Source organism: Coturnix japonica, chromosome 8 (assembly GCF_001577835.2).
Source record: "Coturnix japonica isolate 7356 chromosome 8, Coturnix japonica 2.1, whole genome shotgun sequence".
Lineage (NCBI taxonomy): Eukaryota > Metazoa > Chordata > Aves > Galliformes > Phasianidae > Coturnix > Coturnix japonica.
In genome coordinates this window covers 12036454-12061257 of record NC_029523.1, presented here as the reverse complement: position 1 = coordinate 12061257, position 24804 = coordinate 12036454, and the positions used below count along the sequence as shown (strand labels likewise).

The following is a 24804-nucleotide window of genomic DNA, read 5'->3' as shown; positions in this document are numbered from 1 at the left end:
TTAGCTGTGAAATAATGATCACCTCACTACACAGAGGTGTTGTTAATGCTGATATTTTTAGAAATTAGAGCACTTGGAGTGCTGATGATGGAGGGAAATGCGTGTATAAATAAAGGGATGAAACTAAATCCTTCTGGTTTCAGAGCAAAAAGAGATAATGAGCTGCAATGTTTCTTTGTGGAGTAGAAATCCAATTTTGGTATGACAGCAATTTCTGGCTGGCAGAGAAAAGGATTAGTGGCAACTCACACCGAGAAGGGAGGTATTTGGAAATAATTTGTTGGCCATGCTGCCTTCTGTGACCATGGGAAGTTGAACTGCTGCTCTGTTGGGATGTGTGCCTGTGGGGAGTGCCAGACAGAGCTCTGCCGCTCTGAGTTAATCATGCTGGTTGTGGCTCTGCCAAGACAACATCCTGTGGTACACTTGTAAACCCAACTAGATTCTGCTGAGAGGTGAACAGGATTACTGAAATATATACCAGGTGTAGTAAATAGAATGAGGTAGGTTTGGCTTAGACCAAAATTGGGCAGTTTTCTGTTAAATTCTGTGTAATTACTCGATGGGGAAAACCAGCTAAATGCAGCAGGGAATTTACTTCATTGTTATCATGTTCCAGAGAGTGATAATGGTGTACAAGGATATCAGAACAATGCAATTTGTCATGGAGCCTTTGCTGCATGCAGTAATTTCATCAGTATGCCTTGAATGTGTTTCCCTTCTTGAGTCCATTGGGTGAGACTTTGACAAGCTTTTTTTTCCTGCATACTCATGAGTTTAGAGAAGCATCTCTGGGCAGGGCTGCACCTGGGATGGGATGCTGGCTCCCCTAGATGGAGTGAATGTGAATGCTCACCTGTGTACACATGCATCTCTTGGTCTGGATGAAGTGCAGCTGGAAAGCAAGCAACAACCAGGGACCAGCTGTGAATGTTGTTTTTTCAATGCAAATACTCATACAGCCTCTGAAACATGCTTTTAACAAATAGGCTTTGTGTTTAAACTTATGGTATCTTGTAGTGTGGAGGAAAAAAGAAAAAAATGAACTCCAAACAAACAAACCTGCATGAGGTCATTATGAAAGCCTATACCTGTGCAGCACAGGGCTGACACTGACTTTGATGTATTAACACAGGGTCCCAACGAGATGGAGAAATGTGTTGCCTCCCTAGAAGCGATGGAGGCACCCACTCACTCTCAGTTTCCCTGCAGGGCTGCATGTGCCCAGCTCTCCCCATTCTGTGGCCCTGCGTTTCTGTGTAGCACAGGGGCTGCTGTAGTAATGCCTGTCTCATTTTCTTTAACACTCCCATACAGGTGTGTGCGATCAGGGAGCACAGCACAGCACTGGCCTGGGCATGCAGTGCTTAAAAGCGATTTGTTCTTCCTGAGTGCTGTACAACAACGTGTGTACCGATCACGGTTAAGCAGTGCTGCATTGCCAGCGCGGTGTTTTCAGATGGGTGCAACTTGCCAGCAGTCTGCCTTAACTTATGTGTGTGGCTGCGGCGTGCCCAGGTGTGGGGTGATGCGGTGATGTGGGCACTGCCTCGGAACACCCTGCATGAGGAGAAACTCATCTCTGTGTGAGCGGTAGTGGTGGCTCTCAATCTATCAATCACTCCGTGCCTTCTTTCCAGCAGCCACCGTGGAGGAATTAATGTGGAGGAGGATTTATCGCCCACTTTTTTCCAGGGGCCGTCGTGCAACCGTGAGTCACCGACCCGCTCCGTGCAGGAGGGAATCGCGGGTTGATCCTTCACCGCGCGGTCACTGCGGACTGGACGGGCCGCAGGTGTGTGTTGAGGTGTGTATTGAGGTGTGCAGTGCAGTATCCATTGAGGTGTGCATTGAGGTGTGTGTTGAGGTGTATATTGAGGTGTGCAGTGCGGTATCCATTGAGGTGTATATTGAGGTGTGCAGTGCAGTATCCGTCGAGGCGCTCGGCGCCGCCCCGCGCCGTGACTCATGTCGGTTCAGGGGCGGTGCGAGGCCTCCTCCCGCACAAAGGCCGGTCGTGGCGCTGCCCGCCGGCCGCCCCGTCCTCTCCTCCCGCCGCTGTCCCCGCTCTGCCGGGCGGCCGCCGCCCTCGCGCCCCTTCTCGGCGGCTGGAAGCGCCCGGGTCCCGACTCCCTCCCCGCCGCCGAGGGGCGCTCCGCGGGCCGGGAGGGGCCGGGAGGGGCCGGGAGGAGCCGGGCGTCGCGCCGTCCGCCGGGCCGCCCTGTGGAGCGGCGCCTCGCCCCGTCCCGCGCCGTCCCCCGCCGCCTCGGCCGGGCCCGCCCCTCTCCCAGTCTCCTCCGCGGTTCTCCTCCCTGAGCCAGGCGGGGCCGCCTCTCGCCGCGACGCCGTCCTCGCTCCGCCGCTTCTCGCCGCTTCCCTCGACCCGGGGCACCGCCGCCTCCCGGCGGGACTCTCCTCTCTCCGGCCGCCGCCGCCCGACCCCGATCCCGGCCGCCGCCCGCGGAGCCGCCATGAGCTGGGGCACGGAGCTGTGGGTGAGTCCCGGCTCGTCTCATTGTGTCTGGATCCGCCGCCTCCCCTCGTCTGCCGCGGCGGTTTCCCCGGGGGCGCGGAGCGGCCGCGAGGCGCTTTGTTCGGCGCCGGGAGCGGGCGGGGCAGGGCCGAGGCGGGCAGGGCGGCCGGGGGTGCCGGGAGGGGGGGGGTAGGGAAGGGGGAACCGAGGGGGGCGGCGGCGGGAGGTGGGAGATGGGGCGGGCGGCGGGGAGGGGGCGCCGAGGCGGGGCGGGGGCCGCGGGGCAGCGCCTCGGCCGCCTTTGGTGCGCGCGCCGCCATGGCGCTCGGAGCGGCCACAAGGGACCGAAACGGCCCCTCAGGTGGGAGCGGGACCGGGAGCCGCCCGCGCACAGGGAGGCGGCCGCGTCGTGCCCGGAAAGCACCGAGCGGCTCCGGAGAGTGAATCGCTGCGGGCGGCCCCTTAATTGGAAGCAGCTCGGATGGAGCTTTGTCTCTGAGCGCGGCCCAGAACGTCGGTTAGCGCCGTATTGTGTTGCCTTTCTTTGCCTTTTTTTTTCCCCTCCCCTCCAATTGCAATTTGCTCGCGGCACGGACACGCTGCTCGCGCTGTTCTGCGCCGCGTTGTCTCCCTGCTCTGTGCCGGCGGGACGGCCCGGCCGGGAGCTGCGGGGTGCGCCCAGGGACCGGGGTCGCCTTCGGGTTCCAGCCGGGGCCGGCGGTGAGAGCGAAAAGGACAGGAGAAAAAGGGTGCCGGGATGTGCTGCCCCACGCTAAAGGCTGCCCGTCGAACACCGAGTAGCGCATACGTGCGCACCCGGGGCAGTTTTACAGCGCTCGAAGTGCAGCTTGAGATCTGTTCGGGATCTGCTCGTTCGGGATCTGCTCGTTCGGACCCAGCAGCGATCGCTGGCTGTGAAGCTGCGCCCGGCTGCGGCCTCGCGGAGGAGCAGAGACGTGCTGAGATGTGCTCAGCGCTGAGCTTTCCATCGGTCGTGCAGTGCCAGGCTCCTGTGCAGGTTTTGCACGTAGCTGAGATTTGTGGGTGAGGGGGGAACTCGGGTGGAACACACTCGTGAAATATGGACGGCGGAGCTGTAACAAAACTGAGACGTGAAGATTGTGTCCTTAACTCTGGGGGGTAAAAAGGCAGTGCAGGTGTGTCTGTGTTGGAGCCTGTGTGTGCCTTGGGCAGGGGGTCACGGGTTGGTGCTGGGGAGAGCTTGGAATGTTTGCTGTGTTGCTGCTCCGCTCCTTTTGGCTGCCTCTTGGATTTCTTTGTTCAGCTGAGACTGACAGAAAGCAAATCATTAGCAATTTGTAGCCAGTTTCGCAAGAAAACCTTTAAGAAACGCATGCAAAAAGGTGTATTCATCTTCAAGCTTTGCTTTAAAAGCAGACATATATTGTAGTGTCTGGGAAGTACTAGAATTTGATCTGTGGTTTTTTGATGTTGTTGTGTGTTTTTTCCCTAAAGTCTCCAATCTGAACGTGTTGGTTTGAAAAAACGGTGCCAGCATTTTACCTAAAAATCTTGTACTATTGCGTTTGTTTCAGTAGCATTGAATCCCCCTTTTTCTCGACATGGGCAATACCTGCATCTCCTCCCCAAGGCACTGGCTCTGTACCGAGTGCTCTGTTTGTCAGTGTGTCACCAGCTGCTGGCAGTGCAGGTGTCTGCATGTATGTGCACCTTTTAAATGGGTTTCCTTTATTTGAATCTGATGATGGATGCCCCCAGTGTGGCACTTGGCACAGGCTGCTTGCACCTCTGGGCCCTGCAGGTCACTTGCAGCCTGGAGCTCCCCTTAGTAGCTCTCACAGCTGTGCTGATATGGTGCTGGTGGGCAGGTTCATGATCCAGATGGCAGTTTTTCTATATGTTGCACAAATGTTTGCAAACAGATATATGGGCAAATAAGCACCGTGGGCTTCACTTCTATGTTGATGATTTTGCATCTGGCTCTTCTGTATCTCTTTGTGCAGGTTGTTAGTATTTGATGCTGATATAATGTTCTGATTTGTTTTCCGTTTGGAGTCTCTATGCAACTTTGTATAAAGAAGTGTATGTGGATATTCAGGGAGAAATTGGTGTCCAGGAGAAGATGTAGGGGATTAGTAAAAGCAACTTCTGTCCAGTACTTATGTGGTACTCATTTAAAGTGGCACTTTGATGTTAAAATACCTTATGTGTATTTGAACTACCTTCTGTGGTTATGTCAGGGATTTGGCAATGGAAAGATGTCCTTTGGTTTGCCAGTATTTCCTAGCTCTTAAATTCCATAGTTGTTATTTCATGTGATGGATTACTGGGCTTTTTGCCTTCAAAGCAGCTGTTTTTAGTACACCACCACTCAGCGACACAGGTGTGCATGGCCATCACTGTTGCATTCTGAGTAGGCTGAAGCTCTGGGGGCACATTGTGTTTTCAGCGTGTCTCAGCTGAACAACTCTTGTGCTGCTGCTTTCAGGTGTGAATGCACTTTGTTTGGTAGTGCCAGGTAAAATCACGTGAATCAATAACAATAAAATAATAACATGGATGTTGATATGCTTAAGCCATTCTGCTGTTAGAACTCTGTCACTTTGACATTTTTTTGGTATGCTGTGTGAAAGGTGTTCCCCTTCTGCACCCTTTTTGCCATGACACGTTTTGATGAGTTGTGTAAGTATTGTTTCACAAAGGGTTTTATTCTTTTGGTTTGTTTATCTTTGCAGTCTCTCTGCATCATGTGCTTTATGGTATGTTCACATTAAATCACATTAAATTAAAGATATTCCGGTGTGCAGCTTTGTATGACAGTCTTCTGTTGGTGGTAGGAGACAGTGTTGAGAATGAGAAGGTCTTGGCTCTTGGTGTCTGTAGTTCAGCTGAAATGATATTTTCTGAAGCTGGACTGCCGTGCTCTTAAGGTTTCCTGTGTGTAACACTTTTTCATAGGTGATAATCATAAGGCAATAATCATCTCATGATGAAAATGAATTCTTGGCTTACTGAGTGGAAGCAAACGAAGCTCAGCGTGCGATTGGCACGTTTGCTGTTGAAGTGACTTCCCTGGAAATTAATTAAAGAGGTTCGTGTTGCCTCCTGAAAATAAAATAAGAGAAATCAGAGGGGATGAGTTTCAACTTCTGATGCTCGTTCTGTGTTTGGAGCCTCTGTGAACCTCTTAATAGCAGTTGGCAGGAAAAGAGGTTGAATACCATGTCAGAGCGTTTCTAGTCTGTAAAACCAGTCTAGCCATCTGTTTCTCACCTCTTGATAAATATTTAAAGCAGAAGTTTTGCTGAGGGCTTTTGCACCCTTAGATTTTGTAAGTTAAGGAAACAGCTACTGAAGATTTAATGATGCTGCTGTGAGCTCCTCGGGGCCAAAAGCACATCATCTTTTTTAATTAAGAAACGACTGGCATTGTAGAGAACTGCTTTAGAAATTAGTTACATTTGACCAAAGAGAGATCAAAGTATATTTGATGATGTGCTCTTTCTAATCATCCCTTAAACATCCACTCCATGCCTTCTATTTACTAAAATAGTCAATTATGTCTGTTTTCAAAGCTTTGATTTTTGTTTTTTCCTTCTGTTTTCAGTGCCCATCTCGGACATGATTTGCCTCTTGTTTTTCAGTCATCTATTTGTGTAGAAGAGGCTAAGTTGTATGGTTATGTTGTCTAATCCTAAATGTCACCAGGTTACAATGTCACAAATGAAATGGAAAGCCTCAAGAGAAGTGAGAAAAAATTGACTTCAAAAATATCTGTTATGTTTCATATTTCTGCTCTGATTGTTTCTGGTAGGAAAACTGGTTTTTAATCTAATTAAAGGCTTTGGTTTGTGTTTTAAGAATGATTTGATACTGATAAACCTTTCTATATGGTCATAGAATCACCAAGGCTGGGAAAGACCCACAAAATCACCAGTCCAACCATCCACCATCACTAGTAGTTCTCACTAAACCACGTCCCCCAGCACAACATCCATGTAGTCACTGAATTGTTAGTACTGCTGATTTGTTTTAACAGCTGAAAAGAGCCCAAGCCATTGAAAAGAATTCTACATTGCAGGCTATATTCTATGAAGAAATTCTTTTGTGGTTTTGAATCTTAATGTTTCACAGACTGGTTTTCCAATGTGGTAACATGCTCTGTGTTTAAGATGATATGCTGTTTAGTACATAGATGTTTATGAGATGAAAATTGTTTTTTTTCTTCTCTAATCCAAAGAACGCAAGCAGTTCTCCCATTGAATTCAGTGCCCTTGCTCACGTGGTCTGTAAATGTGTGCAAGGAATGTGTCTTGTGGCTGCAGTTCCAAGAGGGACGTGCGTTTCCTCTGTCGTGGGTGAGGTGCTGCGTAACCTCTGTGAGGTGGCAGCGGCTTCACAAGGAGGCTGTGCAGCTTATCTTGTTCTTGTGAAGAGCTCTGTGATTTCCAAGTGGGAAGTTACGTAAGGGTTGAGCGGCTGGTTATTGGATGTGCGGGTACCTCAGGCTCTGGAATGAAAACAATTGTATCAAGTTTTAGTTAGAAATAATATTTGTCTTTATTTTTCCAGCAATTGTCTGGTTCCTAAACATATGACCTTTTTACTGGTTTTTCCAGGAAGGGGTGAGTCACTGTCTTGAGACTTTATCAGTTTGGCTTTCATGTTGAACATGCTTTAATTTAAGGAACCATACGTGTTTGTGCCCTCGAGTATCTGTTTAGATAGCTTTTCTTTTTTTTTTTTCAGTTTTGAAAACTGATTATCATCTGAAACCTACTAAAGTGGCAGGTATTTTTTATTTATGGCCTCATTTCTACATGTACTGGGAAATGTAAATACTCTTCAAGGAAGTTTTTACAAATGTACTTGGTTCTTCCTATTTCAAACCTATACAGTATCCTTATTCATAGCGCAAGTTGTGGAAGTTGCCTGTATCATAAATCCGAATGCTGGCAGTTTGATTTCCTCAGAGAGAATGGCAGGAGGCTGTTTGAAATTGCAAGATTTTTTTATCTCAGCCAAGCAGAAGATTTCTTTAAAGACGGAACCTGGCAGAGCAGTGCCTGCAACAGGATTGCTTGGAACCAGGAGTTCATCAGAACTCGAGGCTGGCAAAAGCATGAATAGATAACAAGGCTGTTATCAGTGTGTTCAGGTTTCTCTGTTTGGTGAGGAGTGACTGAGTAGGTGTGAGTTGGGCTTTGAACAGTTTGCAAATAGATACTCAGCAGCAGAAGGTTCGTATTAATGTTCCTGCAGAGTTGTCACTGGTGTTGTAGACACAGTGAAATAAAATGTAGTGCTGTGGGAAACTGTTGCAAGTTTGTGTATTTAAATTAATTCATATACTGGATCAATCTAGGTGAGTCTGTTGTTAATACTGTGGTTAAGTGCTTCAGTCCTTAAACTTGCTGAGCGGTTTTTTAGTGTGCTTGGTGAAGCCAGTAATTGAGTAATATAGCAATGGGGTTTTATGGAGAGAAAGGACTTGAGCACATTTCACATTGAGTGCTCATTGTTTGTAGCACACATGCATACTTTTCCAGCAGCTTGAATTCTTTTTGGTAGAAAAAGAATCCCCAAAGTCCAGATGTGATCAGCTTTTTCCTTGTGTTGGTGAACAAATTGTTCAGTGAATGCTGAAATTCCAATCAGCTTGTTTCATTTTGCCTCTAGTGACTTTACGTAGCCCAGTCTCAGAGCTCTCTTGGCAGAACGCTTTATAGGTTCATCCTCAGAAGCGTGTCAGTGTTTCAGCTGGGTGGAAGGAGAAGGAAGAAAAAGTACAATAAACCAGAAGGTTTTCATCAAAATGCTGACCCTTTACATGGACTTTGTTCATAGAATTATCTACAATGGAATTGTTAGTCTGGGTTGCTTTTCCCACTACAGGCTCTGTTGTAAAGAAGAGCAGTAGCAGTGTAGTATTTCTTGCTAGGTGATGAGAACAGCTTTAATTTCCAGTGTAATTATTTTTCTGCTTTTAAGTTATTAATACTCTTAGCCCTGAAATTTGAAATACTTGCTCCTTGATAGTTTCTTTGGTCAGAACATCTTCTGCTCTGTAACTAAAAAGGGCATTAAGCTGCTTTAACTGCTTGCTGGAATTGTGCTTTGCACATTTACACAGTGTTGTGTTACGTCTTTCAGAGGAGAAATGTCATCTTACAGGCTTGAAAAGCCTTTGAAACTTGAATTTTTCTTGGACTTTGATGCGGACCTCTTGTGGTAGTCTCAGGCAGGTAAACTTATTTTCTATCTGTTCATTAGGTTGTGAAATGAATAAACTTTGTTTGCATTAAATTACTATTGCAACAATATCTTCATTTGTATAATATTTCAAGGTTACTTAATGTGTAAGTACAAAATAATACAGTGTTTTTCAGTGTCATAAGCAAAACCTAAAAGCAGCAAATTCTGGCACCTTCGTCCTTGTTCTTATTTACCAGACTGCCTAATGAAGGAACCATTTAAAACTCTTCACTGTGAAGCGTAATTCCCTCTGAGCTACCTGGGTAGCTGTTGTCCAAAAAGGCTGTGTCTATTTTGAAAGGAATGTATTGGCAATATTGATGAAACGTTGCTTGGATGGGTAACACCTGCTGTGCATCGGCAAGGAAGTTCACCATTTGATCATGGTACTTATTCACGTAATGCTGCTCTTGGGAAGTATTTGCTCAGTAGGTAGGTACTGTGCCTTGTCATTGGCTGGTGCACAAGACGTAGTGCAGCATGTTTTTTTTAATTGTTGCATATTAGATAAACAATATTTTATCAGCATTGTGCAATGAAATGGCATCCCCTTGGTTTGAGCTTGGAGTGTTAACTGTGTGCTGAAGAGAAATAGAACAACAGTTGCACTGGATGGTGAAGAGGCAGTCTTCATTTTTGCAATAGTTGTTCCTGTTTTATCTTACAATTATGTCATTTGATTGTTTTGATTTTATTTATTTATTTACTGCTACTTAAAGTCATTCACTGTTAGAGAAATACTTAGGATGTTTGACATTTTTAATCAGTACTTGAAGTGTGTTTAACCTTATTTGTTTACTTGATGCCTAGAGCCATCAGTGCCGCAGTGGGTTTGAGTTGTGCTGTGCTGTTTGGTTACTGGTCATGCCAAGTGACAGAGCAGGACTAGGTGCTGTGCAGCACAAGTTAAAGTGTTAAAGGTTAAGCCCCCACTTTATAAAAGGTACAATGCAATAAAATTTAATGGCTGTTAAGACATTGTACACATTATTTGGATTTTAATAAAATGTGTTTTATCTTATTTTTTCCATTAAAATGAGTTCCCATCCATTATTAGTAAATAGAACGCTTAATAAAGGTCCGTTAATGAGGGCTGATAAAAGTAATGTAGTTCTGAAGAATCAAGAGTTCCCTCTCCTCCCTTAGATCTGCTTTTATTTGGGTACTAATAGTGCTGATACTTGCCCGTATATTTAATTGCACCATTGTTTGTTCTTTTTATAAACAAAAGTCTTGCAGGACCAGTGGAACACCTGGCTCTTGTTGAAAGTAAGTATTGTATATAAGGAACTTCTCAGAGCCGGTATTTTTTTAGGGGAGGGGATAATTGGAAAGCTAATGAAACCTGGAGATACTGTACTGATACTACAGCAATAATGGGTTCTTCCAGGTGATCTTACAGAAAGGTCTTTTATTTTTGCCCTTGCTCCAAAAATGTGTTTCTATGGTAAAATATGCAGTACATTCAGAGTTACCATTTTGCATCTGAGTTTCCTGGTGCCACCTGTAGGTTGTGGTTGTTGCACTGCATTATTTAAACTGACAAAAAATGCTGGTGTTTTATTATTTGCATTAATTATTGTGGGATCTCAGTTCAGGCTTACGAGCTTTGACTGTTGGAAGCTGTGATTTAGTAGAATGTGGATATTAGTTGGTACTTGGAATTCCTGTGTGATGAAAACTTCACTTTCTAAGTATTCAGAATTAACCTCATTTAATTAAAAGTTTCTCTTAATAGCTGTACTTGTTTTGTGTTATTGTTTTGTTTTTTATACTGTCTGGGGAGTCATTAGACAGTAGACAGTGATATTTGAGATGCATCCATCAAGAAGGTGCTTATTTATTTGGAGGAGAGGAAGAAAAGAGCAAAATTCCTGTTGAAAGGGAAAAGAAAAAATAGTTTTTTGAAGAACAATAGTAACTTAGGAAAATTCAATTGCCTGGGAATTTTTCTGCTTCATAAACCATGTGAGAGAATTGTATAGTATATAATTCCATGAAACTTCAAATAGAAGTGTCACCACTGTAAGGAATTTTATCAAGTGTCCTCAGTCTTCAGTGTGATACTCAAATATTTATTCCTGTAGCCAGAGGTGTGGTGGTCTGATTTAGTCTTTAGGTCGAGACTAAGGAATTAAGGGTTGGGTATTATTTGTTTTGTTTGATTGCTTGTTTTTTAAAGGTGGTGAGGCTTCTCCCACATAAGCACTGTGTTCATAGAACTTGAAGTACTTTATCTCCCTGGGTTTGAGACACTATTAAGTAGTTTGTTCCTGATGGTGATTTGTAGTAACAAAAGTTACTTCTTTCTAAAATGACTTTTTAAAAATGTTTTTCCTTTGCTACTGGTGCTGCATACTTTATCTGTTTCCCAGAACAATAGTGCAGTCCTTCAGGGCAGCAGCCCAGCACTTGAGAGATACAGGCTTAATTCCCCGAGTTTCACTTTTATCTTTTGTGTTCCTGAAATGGAAAAAGCGAGATCTGAGTAGCTGTGCATGGTAAGAGGCTTTAGCAAAGAGCAAATCCTATTGGTGGATTGTGGTTGGAGTCCAGTTAATCAGTGAACTGGCCTCCATAGGTACAAGCAGAAGCAATGGCAGGCTGCTGATGCTGTCTTCTCTTTCTGTTTTTGAGGCTAGTAGTGCTTTCAGTTACTTTGACTCTCAGGAGTTATCACTGAGTGTCACTGAAATTGCAGTTCTTGAAGTTATTTTCTTAGGGGTTTAAAATAATTTATTGGCAATCAGATACTGGTGGTGTTTATGCTTAGGGATTGGTAGATAAAATATTTTTCTGTATTCTGTCTGGTTTATACTGCAGGTCTGTAATTGTGGGCTGCATAAGGAATACATCCTGACTTAATGAAATGCTTTACATTTTTTGAGGATTTACAAAATCAGTGAAAGGTTATAATACCAAATGGACAACATCCATGCTCTCTTTTCAGTAGTGAGTTAAAAAGGATTGCCTATGCCTCAAACGCAAGCTTCATTCTTCAGTTTTAATTCTGAAAGAACTGTTAATTCTCTGAACAGACTGAAGGTTGGAGCGATGCTTTTACTTTTATCTGTGCTGGGTGCTGGGGAACTGAATCAATTTCTAACAGAGGCCCTATGTAACGTATGTAATTCTTATCATCCTGGTAAACTCTTCGTAGTGCTTTGTACTTTGCGTAACTTCTGTCATGCAGACTATCAGACTCAAGTCACACCTGAAGCCTGTGGCTTTCTTGGCTGCTTTACTTTGTTAGGTCGCTGGAAAAGAGGCTTCATTTTTTTGCTGACTTCTGTTCATCTGTGGAAAAAGGATCATGCTCTTGTATCTCCAGGTTAATCTGATGGTTGGGTGCCATATGTAATACGTTAAGCACTAGGAGCAGTCATTCTGATAAGAAAACAGTGTAGCTTTTCATTATGGCACTTCTTCCTTCTCTTGCACAATACGGTGCATTCTCATCTTGACAGTAGTGTCAATAGATACATGCTTGCCTTTTCAGAAATTAGTTTTGCCTTATGTCTATTGTGGAATACTTCCTTTTCAGTTCTAAACACGAAGGAGTGATTCATGCATATTTTTAAACCTTCTGTAAAGTTGTGGCTCGGTGCCGGTTGTGATGGTGAAATATAGAGGAAAGACGGAGCGTGTGTGGGCTTTGTTTGTCCTAAAGCAGTCAGTGCAAAACAGCTTTCATATGGTGTCAGGTTTTCTTCCTTAAATACACGAATTGCCCAGTCAGGTACATGCTCTAAAAATACATAGCAAAAATGGGTTCTTACTCTCTAAATCTGTAATTTCAGGCAGGATATTTTTTTCTTTTCTTTTTTTTTTTTTTTTTTAAGAGTACTATACCAGTTTCTTTCAGTTGATCTCAGTTGAATAGTGGAGCATGCAGTTAACTACAGCTTTTCTTGTGTGGTTGTTTTTGAGCTGTGTTTTCTAGGGACCTGCTGAGGGCACGTGGAAAGTGAAAGTCTAAGTACTCACGTCACACAATAAAGAGATTCAGGATTTTCTCGAGGTTGCATCTTTGGTGTGTCAGTATTCAGTGCCATACTATAAGCTAGTGCTGTAGACTTATACAAAGAAATGGTGTCTTCCATATTTGGCATTTTTTGTACAGTGAAATTCTGTTTTTTTTTCCTGAAAACCATTTCTTTTTGTCTTCATTTGCTAGAGGTACTTAACACTTTGCTTGCTGTGTTTTTTCCTTCATCCAGGCTATCTTCTTATGCTATTTTCATTTATAATCTTTTCTGTCTTCAGAGTAAACAGTTTTACCTCCTGATTAGCGTTAACTTTTGCTTTATGAGGAAGGTAGAACACAGTGAATAGTTATCCTGACAAGTTAATGCTGAAGAAGTAACAATTCTGCGATGTTACATGTAACAAGGTCTTATTTTGGCATACAGCATCATTCCTAATGTGTGCGGTTCTCTTTGGTGTTTGTGTGAGCTGTGGTGTGTTTCCTGTGTTCTATAGCATAAATTACCTGTTGCATCTTAAAGCGTTATCAAAGGCTTTCAGTGTTAATATTTCTGTCTTTCAAAATCAGCAGTTCCAGATGGGGAACACTGGAGTATCCATTGCTATTTATTTGTTTGTTTTTTGTTTTTTGTTTTTTTTAAGTGGAAGGAATGGCAGATATATTCATAAGGTGCTTAATTGTGCAATTTGAGTTTCCTTTATTGACTTTAAACCTGGAGTACAACTTACAAAAAGACATTTCCAGTAATGCCTTAATTAATGCTGACACAGGAGGCGGTAGGTCTCATCAGATTACATTCATGTGGCTGGAAACAGTGTACTGTTTCAGCTGCAGGTAGTTTATTTGAATTCTTTGGTGTGTTGTTACCCTACGTTAATATTTGGAATTCTTCATTATGTTCTGAGCAAAGTTAACAGTTCAGTTCATTGTTGAGTTTGGAAACCTTGACTTGAGATGTTTGCAGTCATCATGTGTAACAGACTTTGAATCTAAATGCTTCCGATAGGCTCAGTTAAAAGGGGATTAAGATATTCAGTTTTTGTATCTCAGCATGCTGTTAAAAGACTGAATGAAACTAGCTGTGATGACAGCTGAAAATGAAATTATTTTAAAATTATTTTGAACCTTGTTGAGTGTATTTTGATATATAATCTTTTAAATATTTAGTATTTTGTTGAGATTCATGGGGATGATAGTTCCAAATAAAGTACATAATAGTGTTGTGCTCCTTTGCCAGCATGCTGTGCAGCTGTCCTTGAGCTCTTTGCTTGGGATTTCCTTACTGCCTTTCCAAGACATTCTCTTTGGAAAAAATGGATGCCTGCAGACTGTCTTTAACTTCCCATTATATGCTAAAGATGTCCTGAACTCAGGTACTGACACAGATGAGAAAATGTCTGATTCCATTTTATTCCAATTTTATTTGTTTGTTTCTGGAAAGATAAGCTTGGGTTTTATGCGATTATTTGTAATTAAATAAATAATTTGTAATGAAACAAAATAAACCACTTATTAGGGAAAAGTAATTTGTGTTCTTTTTCCACTACTAATCCTGATGTGTTTTTTTCATTACAAACTGTCAGGCCTTAATCAGTAGGTTGAAAAATGTTTTTGCTAGGATGTAAAATGTTTTGTCTCCCCAGATAACGAAGCATCAATTTTCAATGCTGTTTGTTTGGAATCAAGCTCCTTCAGTAAGGAGTTACCATTTTAGAGGCGTCTTTGTTTAGAAGTGCTGTAACTCATGGTGATTTTGGTCTGCATTAGAATTATGAGCTATACCTAAAATATTTTGTTGAGCGCTGTTTTGTTGTTTTGTTCTATTATTTCTGATTTTGTAATACTGAAAAGTTATTAGGAGACAGACCTACTAATTATTTACTACAGGAGCTTTTTTTTTTTTCTTTGTGGATGTCAGTAACAGAACAAGCTGCTTTGTACCAAATATAGAATTAACTTCAGTGCTTAAAATGCTGCAATTAGGTGGCTTTTTCAAAGTGTGCGCTTTAAAACCTATGGTAGATGAGGAATTGAATTATCTTCTCATCTTATACGTAGAACTTAACCAGAGAAGTGATGAGGGGAAAAAATGACCAAGGTGCTTGCTTCAGCCACAGGTACAAGTACCTGGATTTGATGCTTATTTTTACCTTTTAGTTATCTACTGTATTTCAGTATCACTATCCTTGTATTTCTCTACTTCATGTAGGAAGGGAATAACAGCAGAAGGCAGGCTCCTGCTGAAGTACTTTTTAATTTCTACTTTGGTTGGTTTTTTGGTCTCTCAAAACTAAATAGACTCTTCAAAAAGGAATGAACGTCATCTGGTGTCACTACTGCCAGGTGTGACCCCATCATTCCATGTTTTCTTCATAGAATCGTAGAATGATTTGGGTTGGAAGGGACCTTCAAGATCTGGTTCCAAGGCCTGCCATGGGTGGGCCTTGGGTGCCTTCAGGGCTGGGGCACCCACAGCTCCTCTAGGCTGTGCTGGTGCCTCACTGCCCTCTGAGTAAAGGATTTCCTCCTAACACCTACTCCAAATATCCTCTGTTTCAGTGTAAAACCATTCCTCTGGACGTCTCACTTCTGTCCTAAACGTGATTGCTTCAGGAAACGTTTGTATCTTTGCACTGATATCTTTGCACTGATCATGTTGTAGATTAGCTGACTTTCAATATTGAGCTCCTGCAGCTTTGTGGAATATGTTTTACTGATGTAATTGTTACATCGCGTGACAGAAACTGTACGAAATCAAGATGTTTTGAGTCTGAGTTTTGTATATATATTAGACTGAGAAATGTCGTTCTGACAGTTTAAAAACATGTTGGTTTTATTTATTTTTTTTTCAGTACAGCAAAGTTTGTGCTCTACTTTTGCATATGGAACTTCAGTGTCTAAATATGCTGTACTGGAGTTTTTTCCTGTTTTCAAAACGTGGGTCTTCTAACAGAATGCATCTGCTTGCAGTTAAATGATGCCACTGATCACATCCCATGAAATTCAAGGTATTTGGCAAGGGAAGACAACAGCTTGTTAACCTGGAAGGGGCACAGCATTTGTATTCTTTGAGCTCATAAAATACATTTATATTGCAGTTTTCTGTGGATAATATTAACAATGTATTTTGTGTAATGTGGTTTGTGATCCTGAGGTCTCTTACAGTGAAGCATGAAAGAATGTTGCAATATGTTTTCTGGGCTTGTATCCTAAAAACTTGAGTTCATTTGATATGGAACAGAATCATCTTACGCTGTAACATTAGTTATCTGAATTGGGAAGCTGAAAAAATCCATGGTTCCAAAGATGCCAGTAGTGACATCTGTTTTTAATTTAAATTCTTTTTTCAGTTATGTTAATGTTATGTGAATTTTGCTGTAGAAGCAATAAGTGCAGTAGATTCCCCTGTGAAATAGGAAATACATAGGTGGTGGGTTGTTTGTTTTGCAGGCTTCCTCTTTATCTGAAATAATATTGAAGATAGGAAGGCTCTGATTTACTGCCCTGTTAAGTATGTGCATCTGGTTTTAAAGTCAAGTTTGAGAAGCACTTCCTGTTGTTTTCAAAGGTATTCATGAAGGGAAAAAGGTGTGGCTTCTCTGTTCTTCCTTTTGAATGCTGGAACATTCACAGGTGATTCTGAAGGGGAAATTCACCTTAGGACGGGGTGTTGAAAATTCCCCTTCTCTGTCACGCTGACCAGCAGCACATGATGAGATGGCAGGCTGGCCTGCTGGCTGTTTGCCTCACCTGTCCTTTGTGATCTCTGACCTTGTGAAGTATCAAACCGTGTCTGCTCCCAGTAGCGGGAAGCAGGCCTGCTCGGATCTGGGTCTGCAGAGATTAATTCTCTTAACGTTTGCAGCCTTTCATGAACAACAGAGTCTAATAACTCTGTTAAATGAAACTGAAGAAGTCTAAACTGTTAAAGAGGTATCATACTCTGATAGAAAAGAGCAGATTTACTGACAATCGATTTAGTACGCTTGTCATTTTTGAATATGAGGAGCAGCAAAGCTAAGGTTTATGCTTTCCTCTTAACGCTGGGCTGTACTCATGGGCTTTGAACACATTGTATCCTATTGGTGTTCAGTGTGTTACAATGTATATAGATACATGGGAACTGTGACATTAGTTGAAACAGTTTACACTGTGCTGAATGAGTTGCTGTCTGGATCTCTTGTGCCTGTGTTGGAAAGGAAGTTTACCTGCAGGTACAATATTCAGAATGTTTGCTGAGTATTTTAATCACATCTCTTGTGTTGATCCAAGAGTTAATATCAGCGTGTGTTCACTTTGTTTCTGTGTTACAAATTGTATGTTTTGTGTTCAGAACTCTTCTACAAACTACTGTTTAAGGGTAGTGCCATGAAAGGTACTTAAAGGAATTGGTGAGACAAGATTAACATTCCAAATAAGCTGCACCTTTGTTAAAAATCCAAGGGCAGTTAGAAGGGGTGTACCTTGTTTTCTGTGTTGAAACTGTCCAGTCAGTTCTGCTGCTTGTATCAGTAATTGTGCAAAGATGCTGTTATGCTGGGTTTATCCTAATTGTCAGAAAGATAAGCAGAATGACAAAACATAAACCAAACAATTTATTTATGTTTATTCCACTGAAGTAAGACTTAACCGTGACTTAAAATGTGAAGCACATCAGATTGACTCTTCTGTGTGGGATTTGTGCACCCTCCTTGATAAACACTATCTGGTTTTTATGTCAGTTAGAAGCTGTATTTTCAGAACTTTCCAAGTAGCTGAACAGCAAGCAAATATAAGGAAGCGATACTTGGATTACAGGGAAGTTGATACTCTTTCCCTTTTTCCTCCCCCTACCCCAGCTGGCAGAAAGTACTTCCTTGTTTTAAATTTGTATCACTTGTTATCATTATATGCTTGGCTTTTAGCGTCTTCAGAACTAAGACTCAAAGTTATATGCAAGGTAGTAGTTACTTTACCCGTGTCAAAATGTAAGTTCATTAAAACTTTCACTAAATAGCGTAAACTGGATTTCATGGTTGTACAGTTGAATGACAATAAATAGGAGCTTGTGCAGCATAGTGTGTGCATGCATAAGGGATGGAGCTTACTTGGTAAGTACTGAATATGTCCTACAAAGCAGTGTTAGGCAGCTGAAGTGCAACACTGTGAGCAGCAAAGCTGGTGAAGCTTCTGAATCGATGATGTGAGACACCTGGGTATTTTGTAATAATAATCTCATTACAAAACATGTAGCTTTGACCCTGTTGTCTCTTCTGTACTTCTCCCCTTGCCTATTTAATTCCAGTCTAATTACCTCCTCCTTTCAGAAAACCCTTTTGGTTTAACATCTATATCACTCCCTTCTTTTCTTGAGTACACTGTCCTCATTCCTTACAGTGTGTGGGGGTAAAAAAGCAGTAGGTCTGCTTGTTAGATGCTGGGCCAGTCTGGTCAGATCCGGAACTTAGGTTAACCCTTCTCTGACAAAGCTGACAGCTGCTGAGATCTCTTTGCTGCTTCCACTTTAGAAGAGTGATGCTTTTGAACACAAGAATACTTCAGTAGGTCACGTATGCAAGTACTGGAAAGCATGAGGGACTACCTGCTCACTTGGTCTTCTAGGGATGTGTTTTTAATGACATTATTGAAGTATGTATAATTTTTAGAGAGGTATTTGTTAGTATTACGTTTTAAGTTTTCAGCAGTTTTCTCAGTGGTGCTTAGGACTATGCTAGAATGTTCATGTTGTACATTAAGGTTAGAACCACGTTCTAACAACAACCTTTTCTAACTGAGGAACAAAGTGATTTTTTTACACAGTTTTTGAAAAATCTAAATCTTGCAGCATAGTTTTCCAAGCCAGATGTTTACCTATTTTTTTGTGTTGTTTACAGGCTAACATAAGTCATGTGGTAGCGCTAATTTTGTACAGCACTGCTTCACCTGAGACCTTGTGTGGCTGTTGGTTACATAGGAAGTTTAGAATTCTGCTGCTCCATTGATGCAGAGCCACAATGCTTTATACTCTTGTTTTATTCCAGTCTTGCTGTAAATGTGGGATTTTCTCCAGGTCCTTCTTACAATGAGCAACAGCATCTCTAAACGTTGTATAAACAGTAGTATGTTTTTACTGTAATTCATTGTATCACATTTTGTTAATTTGTAGTTAAATTTAGAAGTCTTTCTGGTTCCTTTGACATAACTAAGACTAAAATATATTCACGTTTCTGTCTACTAGTATCATTTCACCATTTCCTGCTTGCCAACTTTCCTGCCAGTAGGTTCAGTAGGTGGACTTACCAGTAAGTTCAGGAAGAATTAAGGTATTCTTCTCTTACATTTAAGTGCTGATATAATAAACGCATCATTCACCTGATATGAGGATGCCTGTGCATTAAATGAAGGACTTCAGATATGATTTACAAGCTGGACAAATAGCAGTATTTGTTGAGGAACTCCTTTTGGCAGCTTGTTCATTGGTTCTCTTTTATTAACACGACTGTTCAGTGTCTGACTGTGGTCTGGGACAGTCAGTTTGCTGTGCTGGCAGAAACCTAATGCTGTTAATATCTAATCTTCAGTCCAGTGGATATAGTCAGTGGCATTGGTGACCTGGAGTGCATAGCTGTAATCTGTAATGTCAAATGGTGTCTTCAAGGTGGAATGCTGTGAGATGGCTGAGCTAATTCAACAGCTCTTAGCTTCTGAAAGAGGTGGTTTGTCCCTCTGCAGAAGTACTTCATTAATTCCTTGGTCCTAGCTTATTCTACCTTGAAATTGGTGTCAGCATTTGTATTTCCAAATGTGAACAGTATATTGTAGTACTATAATCCTGTCTGTATTTACCTATTTGTCTTTCACCTGATCTCCGAATGCAGAACATAGTTCTTTACCAGTTCTGACTGCTCATTTCAGAAGTAGCCACAGATGTTTCTTCTTCTTTTCTGTCTCATAGATGCCCATCCCATCCTAGATAGTGGACAGGAGTCCGTCATACCTGGTGGAGTTGCTAGCTGCCAAACAAGGCATCCCCACCTGGCAGACCTGACAGGAGAGAGTTCCCAATGCAGTTATTTTGTTGCTGGCCTAGGAACATATTTGCAGGGAAAAGCACAGGCTTAGAATGCTCTGTAAGTCTATGGGGCCAGATGAAGTGCATCGCAGGGTCCTGAAGCAACTGGCTGATGTGGTTGCAAATCCACTCTCCATCATCTTTGAAATGATGTGGCTGTCAAGTCCCCACTGATTGGGGAAAAAGAAACAAACATAACTTTGCTTATAGACATGTTTTTTTCCCACTCTCTTCAATGTGTAAATACTTTCGGAGAGGAATAAAGTGTAATTTGCAGGTTAGTCTTTTTGGAAGCTACTGTACAGAACTTGTAAAGAGCAGGAAAAAAAAGACGCTTTATATTTAGTTCCCTATATAGAACAGCTCTTTGTTGGTTTTTAGATTTAAAACTAACAGGAAGTTTTACAAAAACAAACTGCTGTTTAGCTGGAAGTAGTTCTAGTCTGTCTGATAAAAGGAAGCAGATTGCAGTTGCAAGAAGAGAAGACTATTAGAAGTCCTAATAGATAATTATAAAAGGAAGCAGGCAGGAAGAGAAGTGATAATTAGTTCAGCCAGTAAAATGGAAGAGTTGTTAAACTGAGAGAAAAGGAAGCAGGAATACATAGAGACAAAAGGAAAGGAAAAGAAAAAGGCATGGAACAGGTTTCAAGGATCAGAAAACTTGAAATGCGTTGTCCAAATTAGATTACTGTAGCATTCCCTCTAATTAAAATATAATTTTATAATCTAATTTGTGCTGAAGATAGGTGGGGAAAGGTAACTTGTCATTAATAGGTCATGGTTTCCATAACTTCTAATGTAGCAAGTCTAGTAGTTCTTTGAGCAAACAATGCAAGTTAAAAAATAATAAATAAACAATAAATTGACCCTGAGAAATCTCATTGATGTAAAGTGTTGACCAGCATGAACTTAGTTCGAGGCCTTCATCTTCCTTAAAGTAAAAAAAAAATCAGAAAAGCAAGCTGCAGTGTTTCATACAAACGCTGTCTATTTCAATGGAAGGGTGTGATAAAATGTGAAGTAGTTGCTTTGTAGTTTAACTTAAAATGTTTAATTACTTGACTGTGTTTGAGATTTTTTGTCTTCTGCTGTACTGTGGATGCAGGAGAAACTCTCATGGGTATAAATTCAGCAAACAATGAGAGACTGAGTTAAATAGTCAGCCCCAGTTTCTCAGTTGGATTACTTCAGACCTGCAGTTTTGTGGATTATTAATTCTTTGCTTTTCCTAAAGTGGAATAAAACAAAGCATTTCTATCTAAAACTGCACTGGGGATTGTTTGATACCAAATGGTTTTGGGGCTGTTTGTTTTTTGACCTGGATCTTATTCCATGATCTATTTCAGATTTTTTGAAAGTATTAATTTCAGGCATCATATTGTATGCTTTGCTCTATGATAATGCATAATATAATTTGGGGTCAACAAAAGACTGCAAGCAAACTGGCTTTGTGAAGCTGTTTCAGAACAGAATATAGTGGTGATACCTTTGCCCCTTCCAGCAAAAGGTGGACTAATGGCCCACTGAATCAGGGTTTCCATTGCTTATCTACCAGGTCATTCATGCATTCATGAGTAACTCTGTAGGCATCAGTAATAGTGGGGGAGCTGCACTAATATGAGGGTATGTAAAGAGTGGTGAAGATAAGGAACAGGTTTTTAGTTTTGAGCCCTGCATTAGAGCAGCTTTCTTTTTCACTTCATTCTCATTGTCTTATGTATGTTCTATGTGTGATCCTCATATTGGAAGGGAACGAATTTTTTCTTCCCTTCAGGGGCTATTGTATAATCCTACTAAATGGTCTTTGCTCAGAGCCTACTCTCTATAGAATCAGATGAAGGAACAGAGTTGTGGCAAAGTTGGTGGCACTTTGACAGTGATTAAATACTTCTGTAAAGTGTGACGTGTCAAATGATCAAAAACAGTTTTTCATTGGAGGAAAATATTTGCAAAGCCATCATCCCTGATTGTGTATTCTGAAGCTCATTTGTGAAATCAGTTGGTCAGTAATATTAATCAGTACAGAATACAGTGAAAGATGAGTTTTGGAGATCATTTGTTAATAATCACCACTTATTTCTTGAAGTTAAGATTATCTTTGGTCCTCCTGTTTGCTTTGTGCATCTGCTTTCCTCTAACATTTGTAATGGTTAAGGTTTGCTTTCTTTAGAATCTCTTGCTAGAACTGTTGATACACTTTGTGTATAGATTTACTTTAATAAGTGTTTTTCATATGCTGCCTATGCCCAACTTAGTCATGCAGCTATCATTTACATTATCATTATTATCATTATAATTTACATTATCTTTTTTTCAGTGAGTGGAATTGCTTTCTCGTGTCAAACGAAATTACTGCTGCTTGTGTTTGTTTGTTTTTTAAAAGTACATCATTTTAGTTGACCAGCAGTCTGTAAGTTACCTAAGACTTATCTCTGTTATGTCATAATTAGTGGAAAGCTTCCACTTGTGAATGAAAATAAAAGGAGGGGTTTGGGGGGGAGGGTGCATTGGTGTTGTGGAAGTGATCAAAGGCTGAATACAATGAAGACATCTAGAGCTGTTATCAGAGAAAAAACTTGATCAGCGCCTGTGCATACAGCTTTGTGTTCCTGTATGTGGTTGGTGTGTATACATACCTCAGATTGATCTGTAATTTTAATGACTTCGGTTCAAATAGCAAACATTCCTTCAAAGTGCAGCTCATGAATTACGTGTTGTTTCTGGTGTTGGGGCACTTCTTCACTCACTCTCAGTATTCTTGTTTCCTTTTGTTTTTAAGGATCAGTTCGATAACTTAGACAAGCACACACAGTGGGGCATTGACTTCTTGGAGAAATACGCAAAATTTGTAAAAGAAAGGATAGAAATTGAGCAAAACTATGCAAAGCAACTCAGGTAAGTTTATTATTATTATTTTTTTTTAAAGGGTCTTACCAGTTAAAATCAGATTATGGGCAACTGTGCAATTTCATGATTTAAGAGTTTTGGTGGTTTTTGCTTTGGTTTTTTTTTTTCATTTAAAGAATGAATTAAATTGTTAATTCTTTCTATGGCAGACAGTATTTTCTCTAGCAACCTAAACTAAAATTATGCTGGGGTGTGTGCTTGCTTCCTTATTTGTTTTCCCTTCTGTTTTCTTACCCCTCCCACCTACCCTTTGCGTCTACATTTTCTTTGTTCAACCAGCTTCAAGCCTTTACTACTAATTAATTTCTTATGTTGAATTGGCAAGAGCTTCGCTGCATTTTGTTTAGAAATCTGATTGAAGTCATTGAGAAAACTTGAAAGCAGATGATCTTCATGTCCTTAACAGATGACCTTTCCATAGCGAGTCATCCCTTTGATTCAGACCTTTTCTTATCTCTCTTGTTCACTTTCTGTTGTTGCCAAATGAAACAGTTTAGGTCTAGCTGGAGTTTCCCCCCCTGTAGAAGGAGATCATACAAGAAGTGCAGTAGCAATAAAATGGCCCAGAAGTGCCAGAATGAAGTGGGATTTATTTATTTATTTTTAAACTAAACGACATGTGGTATTCGAAGAGCAAGATTTAAATTAAGATCCTGCTATGGAATTGGCTTTAACTGTTATCCTTGTGTTCCTCTGGGGACTTAGCTAAAGCTGTTGCCAGGCCCTTGACAAATGAAAACTGCTAACAGCAGCTTTGCTTTGGTGGTGTCTTCTATTATCTCATCATTGGCAAACTAGATTGTCACCAGATACAGAGCTGAGGAATCCTTCCTCATAAACATGTTTAAGAGGTTTACAGCTGAGAGGGTGGATGTTGTCTTCTGTTTGGTTTTTGTATTAGTTACTTTTGATCCAGTAGGGTATATTCACCAAATGTAATATCCTCTTACTTTACTGAGGGAAATGAATGCCACTTTTCCAAAGCTGTCATAGAAGAACTTCAGGAGGTAAAGGAAAGTTTGAAGCACGCACAGCACTAATTCACAGTCTAGTTTTGATCTGTTTTGAGTTGTCTGTTTAAAAATGGAAATGTTTTATTTGCATGGGTCTACTCAGTTTCCTTAAATATTATGAAGAGATGTAGTTTTGCTTTTCCTATTTAAATGTTCATTTTCCACAGCTAACACAATGATATTAGTGCTCCAGGGTATGATTAGAAATGAGAAATGTATTCTGTGTAGCATTTTATTATTTTGGGTAAAACTTTTGATTTTTCTCAAAGCATTTTTGCAAAGCAAGTTATGTCAAGTACTCCTGTCAGATGGCTGGGCTGCTTGTGTACATGCAGTAAGTATGACAGCTTCGGGAAACACTGGTCTTGCTGCACACTTGTACGGTGCATGCATGCACTTCCTGCCTGCTGCCCACGAGGGTCTGGACAGTACACACGCAACAAGGTGACTGATTTTCTGCCAGTAGACAGGTTCATGAATAAACTATTGGGTGTCCTTGCCTGGCTTTTCCGTGGGAGGGAACTGATGGTTAGTTGTGAGTTGTCATGTGATAGTGCCTTGTTTTCAACTGTAATTTCTCTTGAGGACGCTCATTGATGTTAACTGTGTAAAAGGGAACAGTCATGAGGCCCCATGGGAGACTGAGATCTGTGAAGTTTTCATCTCCTGAAAAGTTATTCATCCTGCAGATGGTTCCTTAGAAGTTCTGAGAGAGAAGATCATAGGGATAGACTGTGGTTCTGGTGAATTTTAATGCTAGCAGCATGTGGCCTGTAAGCTGGATATTAATATCTCTGATAGCAATTTCTTGGTTTTATCTTCATTTTTTTCTCTTGTAATGGAATACAACCTGACAGACACACTGCTGAGAATCTCTGTATAATGAACTCTGATACTTCTTACGCCCTTACATAGCAGGTACATAAACAGTATAGAAAGTGCTCACCTCTTGGTAGTTCTTTGGCTGTACTCATACTTGGGAGATTAAAAGGAAATTAAAAGATCAGCGAGAGATACAGAGTTTCAGTGCTGGGAATGTATAGATTTTCTTTGTGCTTTTTTCATTTTTTTTTTTTTTTTTCCTGGTGTTCTGTATTTATTGTGGATGGATCTTATTCTCATAGACTTAAAC

General features: G+C 41.2%; 1 protein-coding gene across 5 annotated transcripts in view; it reads left to right on the top strand.

Annotated features, from left to right (window-relative positions):
• Nucleotides 1–24804, top strand: part of FNBP1L (formin binding protein 1 like) — a 52941-nt gene that overhangs the window by 3267 nt on the left and 24870 nt on the right. Inside the window, exons 1-2 of one of the 5 annotated variants that reach the window (XM_015869951.2) lie at nucleotides 2179–2495; nucleotides 22532–22647. In XM_015869951.2, coding sequence (XP_015725437.1) covers nucleotides 2472–2495; nucleotides 22532–22647 — 140 coding nt within the window. In that variant the 5' untranslated portion in view covers nucleotides 2179–2471. Of the gene's footprint in view, nucleotides 1–2178; nucleotides 2496–2970; nucleotides 2991–15599; nucleotides 15707–22350; nucleotides 22375–22531; nucleotides 22648–24804 lie in introns of those variants that run through there. The other 4 variants (XM_015869954.2, XM_015869952.2, XM_032446118.1 and 1 more) reach the window with 4 other exon arrangements.